This window comes from Notothenia coriiceps, unplaced genomic scaffold (genome assembly GCF_000735185.1).
Source record: "Notothenia coriiceps isolate Sejong01 unplaced genomic scaffold, NC01 NC01_scaffold00008049, whole genome shotgun sequence".
Lineage (NCBI taxonomy): Eukaryota > Metazoa > Chordata > Actinopteri > Perciformes > Nototheniidae > Notothenia > Notothenia coriiceps.
In genome coordinates, this window is record NW_011340750.1 from 22,687 (window position 1) to 38,823 (window position 16,137).

Here is a 16,137-nt window from a genome sequence, read left to right on the forward strand (position 1 = left end):
AAATAAGAGCAAATCTTTTTTAAACGGTTGTAAAAACTTCTATAAAATAAAAAGTCAACAAATACACATATAATACAAAAATACAAAAACAAAAATACAACATTTGACAAATTACAGAATTAAAAGCAGAAGAGTTTTGCAGTTTCGGAAGATGAAGCGGAAATGTAAAATAATGATACAGGATTTCACAGTATGGGGTTTGAGGAAGGTCACAAAAAGTGTGCTTATGTAATGCAGAAGTTCACATATCAGGGAAAGGAGAATCCTATTGTGACAACCATGGGAGTCACTTTGTTAGAAAAAGTGGTGGGGACAATTTTCCAGATGTAACATCAGCATAGCAGAAGACAACAGATGTCGTCCCCCCCCCCCCCCCCCTGGGTGTTGAACCTCGAGCACCTGCTTGAAGAACCAATTCAAAGACCTCTGGACCACCAATGTGTTTTTAAGATGAGAAACACCCAACTATAGGTCTTGCTGTGATGCGATTTGGAGTTAATTTCTACCTTTATACACTTGGAGGACAGAACACGCGATGAGTAAAATAAAAAAAATACAGGGGTAAATAAATGTGGACATAAATACAGGAATAAATAAGCACAAGAAAAAATTTATAAATTAATGTATGAATACCAAAATTAAAGTGGAGAATGAAACCGAACACACATTATATATCTGTAATGTATTTGTACATTATGTATTAATTTCTGTGTCTGTCCGTGTTTCACACAATGTTGTTTTGCTCGGTATCCTTGTATTCTGTGGATACATTATGAACAAATGTTCTTTCAATTGCTCTGAAAGTTTCAACAAGTGCACGTGTCTTTAACAATATCTTTGAGTTGCTATAATATTTTATTTCAATTCCTCTGACCAGTCCCCCTTTTACTTTGAAGCTTTTTGTCCAGTTGTACACAGTGCGAGGAGAAAAACAGTGACTCTTCTCTGTTCAATAAATATTTTTAAAAATCTTACAGAACCGGGAATTTCCTGCGTATTCATGTTCTGTAAAGCCCCGTGAAAAGAAAGTACAATTTGTGATATTGGGCTACATTTGAAAAAGGACAGGAATATGGATTTAGGGTTATACCGTGCTGATCCACAATCTATTCCAGCAGGTGGCGGTAAATACACCTAAAAGCCGTTTTCCAACCGCCATTAAAAAAAATAGAAGAAGAAGAAGAAGAAGAAGAAGAAGAAGAAGAAGAAGAACCCCACCTTTCCGGTTGTGTATTAGCCAATCAGGAGTCCACATCCTGAGTCAGTTCACTGTCGTGTGGCTCCGAAAACAGCTAGCTAGCTAATTTACTGACAGAAAGCTAAAAACAAAACACTTTTTATTAATAACCAAGTTCTTTGCTTTGAACATCACCCGCACCCACTAACAACACAGCTGCAAACTCTAATATGGTGGGTGTCAAAGTGATCTGTAGCGACCCTGACTTCCAGCCCGAGCTAGCGGCCGCCGGCTCCAGGCTCGCCGTGGTGAAGTTCACAATGGCTGGGTAAGCTAAACACACCAGACCGAGGCCCAGCGGCTAGCTAGGCTTAGCACATAGTCTCTCCTTTCAACTTATGACTGGAAAACATTCATAGCTTCTTCGTTTAAGTGTTTTATGGAGCTGACACTCCCCAAATAGCTACGTTATCTGATAGGTGGAAGTTGGTTTCATGACAAGAAAAGCAAGGTTAGCATGCTATTGTTAGCATGCTAACTAGCTCTATTGCTTACAATGACATAGCAGTATTACAGTAACTTGGATGGTGAAGGGTTGAGCAATGTTTACAGTTTTCAATTCATTATTTGACCATCTCATTTTCATTTAGTTTGTTGTCTAATATTTTTTTTTACTGCACATATAGTGTACAGTTTTATTATTAATTGGTACTTCTATTATTGTGCTGCTGTGTGTATTGTATCTTTGTAACTCAGGCATAAACATTTCCTTTGGGACAAATAAAGTCTTATCTTAATGTTAAGAAAAAAACTGTGACATTAAGTCTAATTTAAAAGTGAATAGAAACTGTAAACAGAAAAGGTCACATTTCTCTGTTTACATATTAGAAATTGAGAAGTTTGTTCTGTGTATACTGTAAATACCATGTGGAATATTTGAGAACAGAGTAATCACAAGACTTATTTCTAAGCTCTGGAAAAAAAAGGGATGGGTGTTTATCAAAATAGTTTCTGTAGGTAGAATCAAGTGTCAGTAGCAACACCTTATGGGTCTTCAGCTGCTGTATGTATGAATATGTAGGTCCTGTTTTCATTTACTATTAATGAAAATGTGACATTGAAATGCCACTGAACAACACACTTTCTTGGGAACTTTCTGCTATTTGCAGATGTATATTGTGTTGGTCAGCTGATAATTTCATTGCTTTTTTGTTTATGTTCTGTTGTGATGTATAAAGTTACCATCAGACAAAATATTATAGTCCCATGTCTTAAAACATGCCTTCAAAATCCAGAATTAGTCAGGTTATAACCAGTTCTTTTTATTGTAATCACTCAATTCTGTGTGTACCTAAGTATCTTAAACTGTACCTAAATACATTTGTTATTCAATTCTTATTTGTTTGACTTATTAACCAGTGAATCAACCCAACAACGCAGAGACCTTTATAATTAATTAATTATAATGTGTAACGTTTTTTTTTCACAGCTTATTGATTGTTGATTAACTGACTCGTCGCTTTAGCAAATCTTTCTCGATCAGATCACTGACTCTGTCCTCTGCCTCCTCAGGTGTCGGCCCTGTGTCAGAATAGCTCCAGCTTTCAACATGTTGAGTAACAAGCACCCACACGTCGTCTTCCTCGAAGTAGATGTTCATGTCTGTCAGGTAAGTCTGATCTGTGCATCACCCACATGGTTTTCATCCAGCAGGGTCCCGTCAGCCCCATTGCAGTAACTCTTTACAATCTTACTCAGCTTTAGCCCTACCTATTCTTAGATCAAATAAAACTGAATAATATCAAACAAAGCAAAGAGAGAATCTGGGGATAACGTAGGATACTTTGGCCGGTTTGGCCCACCCGGGATTGATGTTGCTGAAATCCCTTATTAGGACTTAGGAGGCTGTAAAAATTTCAAGCCTCAATATAACCACAGAGTGCTGACTCGCCTATTCAGGCTATATTTAAGACACTTCACATTGTGCTTGGTGGGAATTATTTTCGCTGCACATCAGGACCGAAGTTTGGTAAATGCTGACGAATGGAATCACTGATACTGAACGAACATCAACATGTTATTATACGGGAAAGCTGTCTTTGAAAGGTGTTTTTATTTACCTATCAGGGAAATACATATCATGCTGGTATCTCCCGAAAATGTAGTGTAGTCTGAACATAGAATAGAATTGGGAGGGATGAAACCCTCTTTTAACACCATGTGTAATGAGCACACACAGTGACATTTGTTCTCTGCATCCATCGTATTACCAGGAGTCTAGCACTAGGAACAGTGGGCAGCTATTGTACAGCGCCCGGGGAGCAATGGGAGTGAGGGGGGAAGGGGGTGTCCGGTGCCTTGCTCAAGGGCACCCCGGCAGAGCAGCAGGTGAACTGGGTCCTCTCCAAGTAGCAGTTCACACTCCATATTTTAGGTCTGGTCGGGGACTTGAACCGGTGACCCTACAGCTCCCAGTCCAAGCCCCTACTGACTGAGCCACTGCCGGACTGGTGTTGTTCAGTATTATGTCATGTGGGATTCAGTCATATAGACTACAGTGTGCAGTTCAGGATAATAAAATAACATATTAGCCTGTGTCAAAGCAACAGGAAGTGATGTTCATGCTCAACAGCAACCTAAAATGGACACTAGTCACCAATGGGATGCCGGTGAACCATGGGGGGGAAAAAGAGCTGCACGCCAGGAGATCCAGCACGCTGTATTTTTTACATTTTATAAAACCTTTTTTCTTTCTCTCAGGCAACAGCGGCAGCGAACAACATCTCAGCCACGCCGACATTCTTGTTCTTCAGGAACCGGGTCCGGGTGGATCAGTACCAGGGGGCAGACTCTGCGGGTCTGGAGGAGAAGATCAAACAGCACACGGAGAACGACCCCGGAAACAGCGAGGACTCAGACATTCCAAAGGGATACGTAAGTCTTCACGATTCCTCCTGAAGGCTTTTGGTTGTACATGTGCAGGAATCCATATGACGATTCATAAGAAGCCAATCAACATTTCCTAAACCCCCCACTCTTAAAAAAAAAAAAATTATTATAGCAATCCAGGTTTTATTAAACCCTAACCCTAACATGTCACCCATTGAGCATGTTTGGGATGCTCTGGATCGGCGTATACGACAGCGTGTTCCAGTTCCTGCCAATATCCAGCAACTTCGCACAGCCATTGAAGAGGAGTGGACCAACATTCCACAATCAACAACCTGATCAACTCTATGCGAAGGAGATGGGTGACATGTTAGGGCTAACCCTAACATGTCACCCATCTCCTTCGCATAGAGTTGATCAGGTTGTTGATTGTGGAATGTTGGTCCACTCCTCTTCAATGGCTGTGCGAAGTTGCTGGATNACATGTCACCCATTGAGCATTTTTGGGATGCTCTGGATCAGCGTATACCACAGCGTGTTCCAGTTCCTGCCAATATCCAGCAACTTGGCACAGCCATTGAACAGGAGTGGACCAACATTCCACAGGCCACAATCAACAACCTGATCAACTCTATGCGAAGGAGATGGGTGACATGTTAGGGTTAGGGTTAGGGTTTAACCCTAGGGTTTTCAGTGTACGTATATGTGTACATATTTATCTATATGTGTATATAGCATTTTGTTTATCTGTGTGCGCATTGAATAACAGAATTATCTTTTTTCTTTATCCTTCAACAGGATGACTAACGGGAGGGCTACCTCTGAATAAGATATGCTTTCTGCCTTCCCACTTCTACTAATTGTGTTTGTTTCTCGGATGTATAAATTGTCTAATTGTTGAAATAGTAGAATAAATAATAAAATAAAATAACCTCTTCAATACACTCAGATTATGCGGTTTACAGTACTCTTACATTATTTCTGATCAGTGTCTCAATGTCAGCTTTAGTTTTGCTGATTTAAGGAATCGTCCCTTCTCTATATAATGTTGCACAATGTTTGAGCATGTCAACAGTTTTTTGTTAAATCATCAGATAACAATAAGTAGACATTTTTTCATTTACGTGTCCCGTCCGGTTTAGTATAAGAGCTATATTATTATTAATAGAACAAATTAATTGTATTATGCTGCAACTGGAAACGAGCCTACCGATTCTTCATTCAAGCAAGAAAACTAACGGTATCTTATAGCGCGTCAGCCATAATTCCCGGGAGTTAAAACACCAAAGTAGTTTCAGTATTAGGCGAAGGCTCCTCCAGGCAGCATTTGCCACTTTTACACATCATCAGATGCAAACAACCCGACATAAACCATTAAAGATCAATCTTTCTTCAATAGCAGATTAACGGGTCACGGCCCATTACCCCCCTCAGATCCATGCATCCTGTTCCTTCAGCTGTTTACAAGGTGTTATGGTAACATGTAATAAAAGATCAGTGGACTGAGTGAGGGGAAAATGCACAGAAGGGGAACTAGTGTGAGAATGAGAAGACACCATTACGATGAAAGTTTACTAATACCCTAAGGTTTCAGTTTTAAATTCACACACAGTACAGTAAACACAATAAATACTTTACACACGTGCATTATAGAGAGGTGCCACCGTGAAGAGGCTGCCGGGAGCAGTTGGGGGTTCGATGCCTGTTTTTATTAGGGAGGCAGACCGTGTCCAAATCAGTGTGTGGAAGACCCTCCTTTTTAATCAAGCCTATAGAGCTTGGTTAAGATTACCCTATGATTGTCCTACACTTTAAGGTACTTCATCTTGTTTTTATTTTGTATTTTGTTCATCTGTAAAGCCAACTGGGACACGCGTGTGATGTGATGTTGTGCTATAGAAATACACTTTGATTTGATGATTTGATGTAATGAACTGGCACCACTGCAGCTACCAGTCCACACTCGTATATATATATTTTTTTTTGGGTTATTTCTTTGGGATTGGGACTTATACCGACAACCCTTTAGCTACAAAGCCAAGTTCCTTTGAGCCGAGCCCAATGTATAAATGAATACACCTGCATTGTTACATTCAACTTATACTCAGTGCATGGACAGTTTTTGAATTTGGGTATTTTTTCCACTGCATTTGCATTTTACATTTCTGCAGTGTTTTGAATAAAAGTGTAGCATGATCTAACTACCATTACTCATCAGAAAACAAACTGAAAAGATTACTGACGGTACCACCAACACTGTTTGATTGGCAGAACTCATGACGATTTACCAAAGCAACAAGCACTCAGCTACTGTAATATGATGAAGACTAAATTAAGCATGTTTGCAGTGGCACGACTTCATGTTCATGGTGTGAAAGCAACACAGTGTTCTGAGCGCTAACATAGTTTCATGTTCATTTGCGTTATGCATGAACAACAGATGGTGTCTTCTTTGTTTCATCCCCGCCTGCACTGCAGTTCTTTTCAAAAGTAATGTCATTAATGGAGCCAAACACCATCTACTGGCAAATACAGGAACCCTGTGTTTCATAAATGATGACTGTATATAACAGCCCTCTGTAGGAGTCTGTGCTCTGACTACAGAAGTGCAAGAATGTTACACAAATGTTATGCAATGAAGCCATCGTTACATCATCTCCTGGCGCTGTGTCCATAATGAGTTCATACTGACTCCCCTGTGGAGAGATGAACTGAAGAAAATACCTGCCGGGGATCTCTTAGAGAGCAGAATATTAAATATCTACTTGTTATGGAGAAATGTCACTCTGTTCATTCTTTAATTTCATGCATTTAATCTTTTAAGGTAGTGTGAAATAGAAACGAACAGATTGGGGATTCTTCCAATTATTGTGTGAGTACTTATGACCACTCGAGTGGTGTTTTTTACAGCACACAAAGCTTTGTTTACCTTCATGGCGAGTGAGACACGTTCAAGACACACTAATAAACCTACAGATGTAAAGCAAATAACTCGCTGTGACTGTGACTGTTCCTTTCTACAAGACTTAAAGCATCCCTGAATTTCCTGCAGTTATTTATTTGGCAGCTATTTACACCCGGGTGTCCGTAGCTAACAATGCTATTTACAACGGGGGCTGTTTCTCAAAGTCGAGGATGCTTCCTTGGTAGGACATGTCCTTCCGAGTCAGGTCCTTCAGAGGCTAGGCAAGAATCCGTGGGTGTTTCTTAATCTCGAGTACGCTTGCTTGGTAGCACATGTCTTCCGAGCGTCTTGCTTCAGAAGCGAGGCAAGAATACTTCCTGGCATTCGGAAAACAAAGAGGCTAGCAAGTGTGCTTCATATGAGAGGCCCCGCCCTACATTTTCCGCCACAGATTTGGGGAAATTGGTCCGTGCGCAAAGCATTGTGGGGATTTTAAGACCGCGGAGTCTACACATGTGCAGCCTCAAAATTTCTCCAAACGAAGTACGCCGGGCTCGGTAGAATTCCAAGTATGCTGGAGATTGGAACAGTACTTCGGCGGCACTCGATGACGTAGTATGCTTGAAATAGTGGCTCTGGAGCAGTTTTACTCGAAGATTTGAGAAACCCGTCCTACGCATTCGGAGCATGAAGAATGGAAAGGCTAGCAAGTGCTGCAGGTGTGGGGTGTCATATGCAAGGCCCCGCCTTAAATTGAACTGTTTGAGATCATAACTGATTTTTGCAAGATGTTACTTGGCTACCTGTATTTTGTTAACGATCATCTCTCCAGGACAGAACACTAAACGTACATAAAAACGTTCTTCCTTCTAGTTTGCAGCCTTGAAAAAGTCCTGGAGGGATAAGCAGCATAAGAAAATAGAAAATCGCACCAATCACCAATCAATAATACATTTGATATTCAGTATCGATACTTGATGTCTGCCCCACCTTTTTACACATATTTGGTGCACCATTGCTAGCATACACACAATATCAACAAAAGGAGGCAACGTTCAAACGAAGGTTTCTATTTTAATTATTTATTTAGGTGCGAAACGCTCTAAGGGTCTCATTCAAACCTATAGTCCGCTCTCTGCGTACGCACAGGACGACAGTTTTTCAGTGTTTCATTTTTCAGAAGGGTTCGGTTTTGCGTTCACACGGCGGCAAAACTCAACAGCCATTACAGAATAATCTGTCATGTTGATTCTAAAGTTGGCCTGCCAGCCTGAACTTACAGTTGTAACTTTTCACATCGGGCAAAAAATGTTTTCCCAGCCATGCATCTGAACTACAATTAGTACTACAGGCGTTGTAATCTGGCTCGCTGATAGGGCAAGGAGGAAAGTTGCTCTAAAAAGAACTACTAGCATTTAAATGTGTTTTGCCTGGATTCAGCCATTTCCGCAAAGTTTTGGAAATCGGCGTCCCGTGCGCCAAAGAATTTGTGGGTAATTTTAAGACGCCGAGGAATCAACATGCAGCCAGCCTCGAATTCTTGCCAACGAGGATTCAGTCCGTCGCGGTGAATTCAAGGATCCTGGACATTGCGAACAGCTTCCTTCGGCTGGGTTCGATTAGCTCCTTCGAAATAGTGGCCTCTGAGGATCCTTTTCCGTTGACATTCGAGAAGCCACCCTGCGGTGGCTCCGCCCTTACTGTAGCTACAATTCTATTTACACCCGGCGTCTCGTTTGCGACTAACAAAATAAATGAAACCCTTTATGTAGAGGCTGCTCGATGTTAACTGTGATGTTAGGCCTTTAGTTTTCATAAGCATATTTCAAGTTATCAAGTGTGTTATTTACCTAACATTTGATTGATTTTTGTTGAACTGTATAGGTATATATTGGCAACTATACCTCTCATTCTAATGGAGTGATCTGCCTTTGTTTTTTCTGTATATGGCCACTATAGTGGAAAATGCCTGCTTAAATTGANCACCTGTGCAATAATCATGCTGTCTAATCAGCATCTTGATATGCCACACCTGTGAGGTGGGATGGATTATCTCTTCAAAGGAGAAGTGCTCACTATCACAGATCTTTTCAGATTTTTGAACAATATTTGAGAGAAATGGTTATTTTGTGTATAAAGAAAATGTTTTAGATAGGTCTTTGAGGGTGTCATCTCATGAAAAATGGGAGCAAAAACAAAAGTGTTGCGTTTATATTTTTGTTCAGTGTACATGCACCCATTTCCAGGGTGAAAAGAAAATAATAAAGTCAACCCTTCTTTTGCATGAAACAGAAAATGATGCATTATTTATCTATCTATTAGCCCCAGTTCAAATCTGTATTGATTTATTGCCACTTGGGACAAAGAAAATGCTAAATATCTCATAAACACACGGCCTGTTTTTGCCTGGATGTCATGGCGTTAGCAAGCAATTATCTATGTAAACATCCAGTGGACACAGAGCTACATTATTCAGTTGGCGTCCGTTTACTTTTAACCTTTTTAATTCTGGTGTTGTCTCCTGAGAGATATATCTGACTCTTAAACTGCTACAAGCTCCATTTTCTTCACTAGCTACCACTTATTTAACCCGTCTTAATTTGGTGAGCTCCAGTGGGGTTTATCAGAATATGCTTTGCAGAAAAAAGAGCTGAATTAAATGCAGCATTAATCCAACTGTAAGAGGGCAAAAAGTCAGCCTATATCTGCATGGGGGTTGCATTTCTATGTAGATGTGTCACTATAAGCAACCCTTTTTACATTAACTAGTGACTTGATTTGTTGGTTAATAAACAAAATATTAATTAGTGCCGCTTTGAACGTGCATCCTGAACGTTAGCTTATTTCACTGCTGCATCCCGGCCTGCCTTTTTGTGAGATGCATGAGAACAAAGCAACAATAGCCATTTTAGTCGGTGTAATACACATGTTCCGTTGCCTGGCAGCCACCTCCATAACAACAAACTCATTGCACTTATTCAGAAAAAGAGGAAGAGAGAGAGAGAGGGGAAAGAAAGAGCTATCAGCACTCAAAGACAAATTGGCTTTTATCCATTGATGCCGTATGCATCGGCGACGGCATATGCGAGGCATTTCTCTGAAGTCAGGACGGCATTATTAAGTCAAATTAAGCCCTGAAGCTGAGTGCTTGACCCTTTCTTGCCGGGGGGATGCTATCTCGTTGTGCCGCATTAGGAGGCCCAATTGATCCCGTCTACATTTTAAATAAAGCCATTTCTGGACTCTCACCAAGAGGCTCACCCACCCTGAGATCCTCATTAACACTCCCCCCTATCTCACGCTGTCATCCTCGCAAATGATTCGCTCCCCCACGCCTGTCGTCTTATAGCACGCTGTCGCAGTGTTGCTATTTCTTTTTTTTCATTTCTGTCCAATGGGCGCCTTATCTTGCCTCAGTTCACCCGTCGCTGTTTTCCCCCAGCCTTCTCCTCCCTCTCTATTTTTGTCTGTTTGGCTCTTAGTGAGTCTGAGGGAGAGACTGAAAGGGAATTACAGAGTCCTTGGTGTCATTGAAGCCACTGAGAGTGACAGAGCAAAGAGAATAATGAGCCCTCCATCCTTCTCCTCAGACCAGACTCTCTCTGGGTCTTTTTGTGGTTCAAAGGTCATTTATCTTGCTACTTTGGAGACGGTGACACACTCTTTCCCCATGACTCACCCACAGACACATTTGAGTTAAATGAAACTAATTAGCTACACATTTTGGATGATGGATTTTAGGCTCCCATTCTAGTAGCAATTACGGAGTTTCAGGACTATTGATTTACTTTTTCAGAGTCGAGCTACAGCAGATTGTGTTGCCAGGAGGAACAACTATAGAAGTTTACTGTATAACCCCCGGGTAATTATTGTCAAAGTGCACTGAAAATCATCAAATTATTTCTCTGCACACAGCCATTGATTGTTTGTGGCGTTCAACTCATCATCAGCTTCGACAGAGTATCCTTTCATCAACAGGCAGCCTATATTTGAAGCTCATACAATGCACTGCCGCGGGATATTCACTGCGTTAAGCAAGAAAGAAACTGGATGGAATATGCTGAGTATGCACGACTTTCAAAATCAATGGTAAAAATATGACTTAAAAATGCAAACCATAACAATGTGGACGTTGTAGCAGTGTGGCAAAACGAGATTACAATAACTGCACAATGACTTAAAGAGTATGCTTAGTTTCAGGTTCATATCAGTATTTAGTGTCTCTACTCATAACACAATTATATAATATTCTGTGATCATTTAATACTTTGAAAAGAGCTATTACGCATAATGATTACTTTTGACATTTTGAGTACATTTTGACGATATTACTTTTGTATAACATATAATGCTCATCTTCATATTCTGCTCTGATTGGTTAGCTGGCCGGCTCTGTTGTGATTGGTCAACCGCTTAGAGATGGCATAATAAGAATTATAAAACGGACAAGTCAAATCAAGCTATCTGATTGGTTCTTAGCCGTGATGTACTGCTTGCAGTTTGCTTTTCAAACTGGAACAAGAAAGCAGCGGAGAAGTAACGGGGCAGAAACCCTCCTTTTTACGCAGCGGTCCAGACATAGACATCAAACGGAAAAGCATATTCAGTGTGCAGTTCCTTTGGCATCAGGGCAGGGATATCTAGATACTTTCCAGGAAAGTATCTAGATATCCCTGCCCTGATGCCAAAGGAACTGCACACTGAATATGCTTTTCCGTTTGATGTCTATGTCTGGACCGCTGCGTAAAAAGGANGTCGAAGTTAATCTTAAATGTTTCCATCTTATGCTTTGTAAGTTTGTTTCGTAACGGAAGAAATTTAAATATATTTATAAAACTGACAAGTCAAATCAAGCAATCTGATTGGTCGCTAGTGTTTTTGCGGACCTCTTTGATTACAGATTTGAAAACATCGTTGCTTGCTTTAAAAGTAGCACAATTCATTATGTCAAACCTTGGAAAGTATCTAGATATCCCTGCCCTAATGCCAAAGGAACTGCACACTGAATATGCTTTGCCGTTTGATGTCTATGTCTGGACCGCTGCGTAAAAAGGAGGCTTTCTGCCCCGTTACTTCTCCGCTGCTTTCTTGTTCCAGTATGAAAAGCAAACTGCAGGCAGTTTGCTTTTCAACCCAACGGTATACTGTNCGATTCATAAGAAGCCAATCAACATTTCCTAAACCCCCCACTCTTAAAAAAAAAAAAATTATTATAGCAATCCAGGTTTTATTAAACCCTAACCCTAACATGTCACCCATTGAGCATGTTTGGGATGCTCTGGATCGGCGTATACGACAGCGTGTTCCAGTTCCTGCCAATATCCAGCAACTTTGCACAGCCATTGAAGAGGAGTGGACCAACATTCCACAATCAACAAACAACCTGATCAACTCTATGCGAAGGAGATGGGTGACATGTTAGGGTTTAACCCTAGGGTTTTCGGACCCCCCCCAGACCCCCCCAATAAAGCAAAACTGCACGTTTCAGAGTGGCCTTTTATTGTGGCCAGCCTAAGGCGCACCTGTGCAATAATCATGCTGTCTAATCAGCATCTTGATATGCCACACCTGTGAGGTGGGATGGATTATCTCGGCAAAGGAGAAGTGCTCACTATCACAGATTTGTGAACAATATTTGAGAGAAATGGTTATTTTGTGTATATAGAAAATGTTTTAGATCTTTGAGTTCATCTCATGAAAAATGGGAGCAAAAACAAAAGTGTTGCATTTATATTTTTGTTCAGTGTATATTCTTGGTGCTGTTGTGTCTCTCCCGAAAACAGCACTATGAGACTTGAGCATTAACTCCAAAATAAGACTATTATTCATGCCTAAATGAAACAATGTATTGTAACTCACGCGTTATCTGTTAGGCCTAGTCAAATGTAAATTATAATTAACTAACAACAATGTTTCAACAGATTTTCCTGGTTGAAAAAAAACCGTAGAGCCAGAAGCGTATTCCTTTCTTCTTTGTTTTATCAGATGGACCTCATGCCTTTTGTCAACAAAACGGGCTGCGAGTGCCTCAACGAGAGCGACGACTGTGGCTTCGATAACTGCTTAATCAAAGACTCCTCCTACATGGAGTCTGACTGTGATGAACAGGTACGAGCTTCACACTTTCAGAAGGCTTTAAAAATATTCTCCATCCTTCAAAATCCATGGTAACCCCCCACGTCTGGGTTTCATGGTATTTTGTCTTACATGTCTTTTTTTGTCCTTTCTTCTTGCCTAGTTGCTGATAACTATCGCTTTCAACCAGCCTGTGAAGCTCTTCTCTATGAAGCTAGTCTCCTCAGACTTTGGTGAGTTTTTTATTCACGATTTCCACTTGTATTCTTAAACTCTATTCATTTTCATCTGGGGATATTGCAATTTAGAAAAAAAAATGGAGTTCCCTGCTAACTTACATCCTCTCCTTCCTCCCTTTCTATCCCTCCTTCCACCTTTTCCTCTCACTCCCTCCCCCCTTCAGCCCAAGCCCCTAAGGTGGTGAAGGTGTTCATTAACCTCCCTCGGTCGATGAGTTTCGACGATGCCGAGAGGAGTGAAGCCACTCAGGCTCTGGAGCTGTCGGAGGAAGACTACAAAGAGGACGGTTTGATTCCTCTGCGCTACGTCAAGTTTCAGAACGTACAGAGTGTGACGGTAAGGACGGTTTACCAACATTACTGAATAATGTCCGTGTTTAATAATAATCATAATAATACATTGGCTGGACTGGTAGCCGACCATCTCGTGTCCCACCAGTTTATCGTGTCCTCATGACAGCTGCTGTAACTGTCACTACTTTAATCATAGAAACAGGGCTGCAAATGAAAGCTTATTTTAGCTTTAACCATAAGAGTTCATGCTATTTGCAAAATGTAATGCTACTTTAAAGGCAAGGACAAACTAGAATTTAACTAAAGAAAGATCTTTTTTTATCTTATTCTGATAATATGAGTAGCAGAGTTGCGTTGTTTACACTCGTTCAAGACTGTAAAGATTCAAAAAATATAAGAGAGTAGCACGTGGCTTGATAATGTAATTTCCTCTGTGTCATGTGACTTACAGTTTTTACTTCCTCTGCCAAACTTAATGGGTTTCAGTAAGGGTTGTGCACATGTTGTTGGACCAGTGTACAAAAGTGGTGGGGCACGAACAACTTAAATGTGTATATATAAGCTTCTGGTGCTTTTTTAAACACGTAAACAAATAGCTGTGGCTATCCATGGTTCCGATAGAGAGAAGGGGGGGGGGGATATAAGGAAAACACAGACACTCATCACGAGGTCACAATATCAATCGATCCAGCAGAGCAATAGCCTATAGGTAAAACACAGACGATCAACAAAAGATATGACATAAAATGAACTTACCAAAGCTGAAGTAGATGGTCAACTTCATTCATTTACTGATTTTAATCGCGACACGCTTCTCTCTCTCGTCTCCTCTTCACAACACTTTTCGTGGCACACGTACTTACAGCCAATCAGCTCTGAACTATGAAATGACGTTTTGGTGGGGTTGCCAGCACTTTGCCCCACTGGTGATTATTTTTTTGCCGCACACATTGAATAGAGAAATACTCTGAGCATGTGCAGTTTTTACAGCATTCACTTTGACAGCAGAGAGAGGGGCTTGCCCCACTTCGCTCAATAGGCACACTGTGGACTCTAATTAGAAGAACACAGACTGAAACAGCAATGTACAGACGAATCGGATGACTAAACATGATCTTAAAATATATTTTAACATGTATTCTTTTTGCATATCTTTGGAATTATTATTTGCATTACTTTCTGCTGACACTAGGTGGGGCTGTGCCTCACCGACACAGTCACCACTGTGTGGGACACACCTTCAGTGTGAAATAACCGACTAGGCCTAACAGATACAATACATTTATGATATAAGAAATAGCTTTGACCATTACTAGAGACTTATATCAACAACTTAATAGCAAAAAAAGCACGCACACCAAGTGCATGTTTGAGCATTTTGGGCATGGATGATTGGAAGTTTAGGTGGGACAGAAATGCCCTCCAGTTTTGGAATGACCCACATAAATGATTTGAATGAGTAAGTGCTTGTTAACACAATGATAGTAAGTGGACAACTAACAAACAATCTTTCAACAGATTTTCATGGTTAAAAAAGACAATGATAGTAAATGGGTCATAATTCATAGTATGGTGAATAATGGAAAAATGTCACATGTATGTCACAGCTCGTGCTCCTGCAACACATTTCTGTTCTCCCCATGAAATGTTGTTGCTCTGTCTTGAGGCTGGGAGCTCGTGCCGCTTCAATTGAAAGACAAAAAACGGGTTCTCAGTCTGAACCACTCCAGAAGTAAAGGGTGGGTTTACTGATGGTGTTTGTCTTTTTTCCCCCCGTTATCAGATGTTCATCAAATCAAACCAAGGAGACGAGGAGACGACAAAAATCAACTATCTGACCTTCATTGGCACTCCAGTACAGGCCACCAACATGAGCGATTTTAAGAGGGTACGTGCCCATTAGCCATAACTACATTTGTTTTTGTTCAGGTGTGTTTATGAGTGCGTTGCAATTGCTGACGATCCTTTTATTTTGTTACTAGGTTGTGGGAAAGAAAGGAGAGAGTCACTGAGCAGATGAAATAAGGGGAGGAAGAGGAGGCTGCAGATACATCCAAGGACTTTCCCTCTGCCAAAGTTGACATACACACACACACACACACACACAGCATCCAGCTCACCTCCTCAAGCTCTGATATAAATTCTCCGTATGTGGAGACTGGTTCTATAAATGATTTGTATTGTAATTCTGATGAAAGTCACTGTAAATAAAACACAATCCTTTTTCAAAGGCATGTGCGTTGTGTCTGCTTTCTGTGGGGGGGGGGTAAAAGCTAGTATTGTCAGATAGATGGTAGCATTTTGTGTAAAATAATGTATAGAATAGTAGTAATAACAGATTGGTGAATTAATTTTCCCCTAAACCAGGAGATGAGTTAGTGTTGTGCCACTTCCTGTTCCCTTGTCTTGAAGTAAAACGTGTTTTTGTTTAGAAGCCTGAAATAAGGTCTGGGGGAACACGAGCTCTAAAGATTTTCACGTGTTTTAAGAGTCAGCAAATATCCCACTGGCTAATATCTGAGCTTCTATTTGTCATAAAAACAGCAGCTGCTAACTTG

The 16,137-nt window shown here is 40.7% G+C and overlaps 1 protein-coding gene across 1 annotated transcript; it reads left to right on the top strand.

Annotated features, from left to right (window-relative positions):
• The first annotated feature begins 1,225 nt into the window (after window positions 1-1,225).
• Window positions 1,226-15,813, top strand: txnl1 (thioredoxin-like 1). The gene is made up of 8 exons (XM_010769930.1): window positions 1,226-1,505; window positions 2,750-2,846; window positions 3,938-4,111; window positions 12,957-13,079; window positions 13,210-13,279; window positions 13,450-13,622; window positions 15,363-15,467; window positions 15,562-15,813. The coding sequence occupies exons 1-8, from the start codon at window positions 1,408-1,410 to the stop codon at window positions 15,589-15,591; spliced, it is 870 nt and encodes a 289-aa protein (XP_010768232.1). The 5' UTR covers window positions 1,226-1,407; the 3' UTR covers window positions 15,592-15,813.
• Window positions 15,814-16,137: the final 324 nt, after the last annotated feature.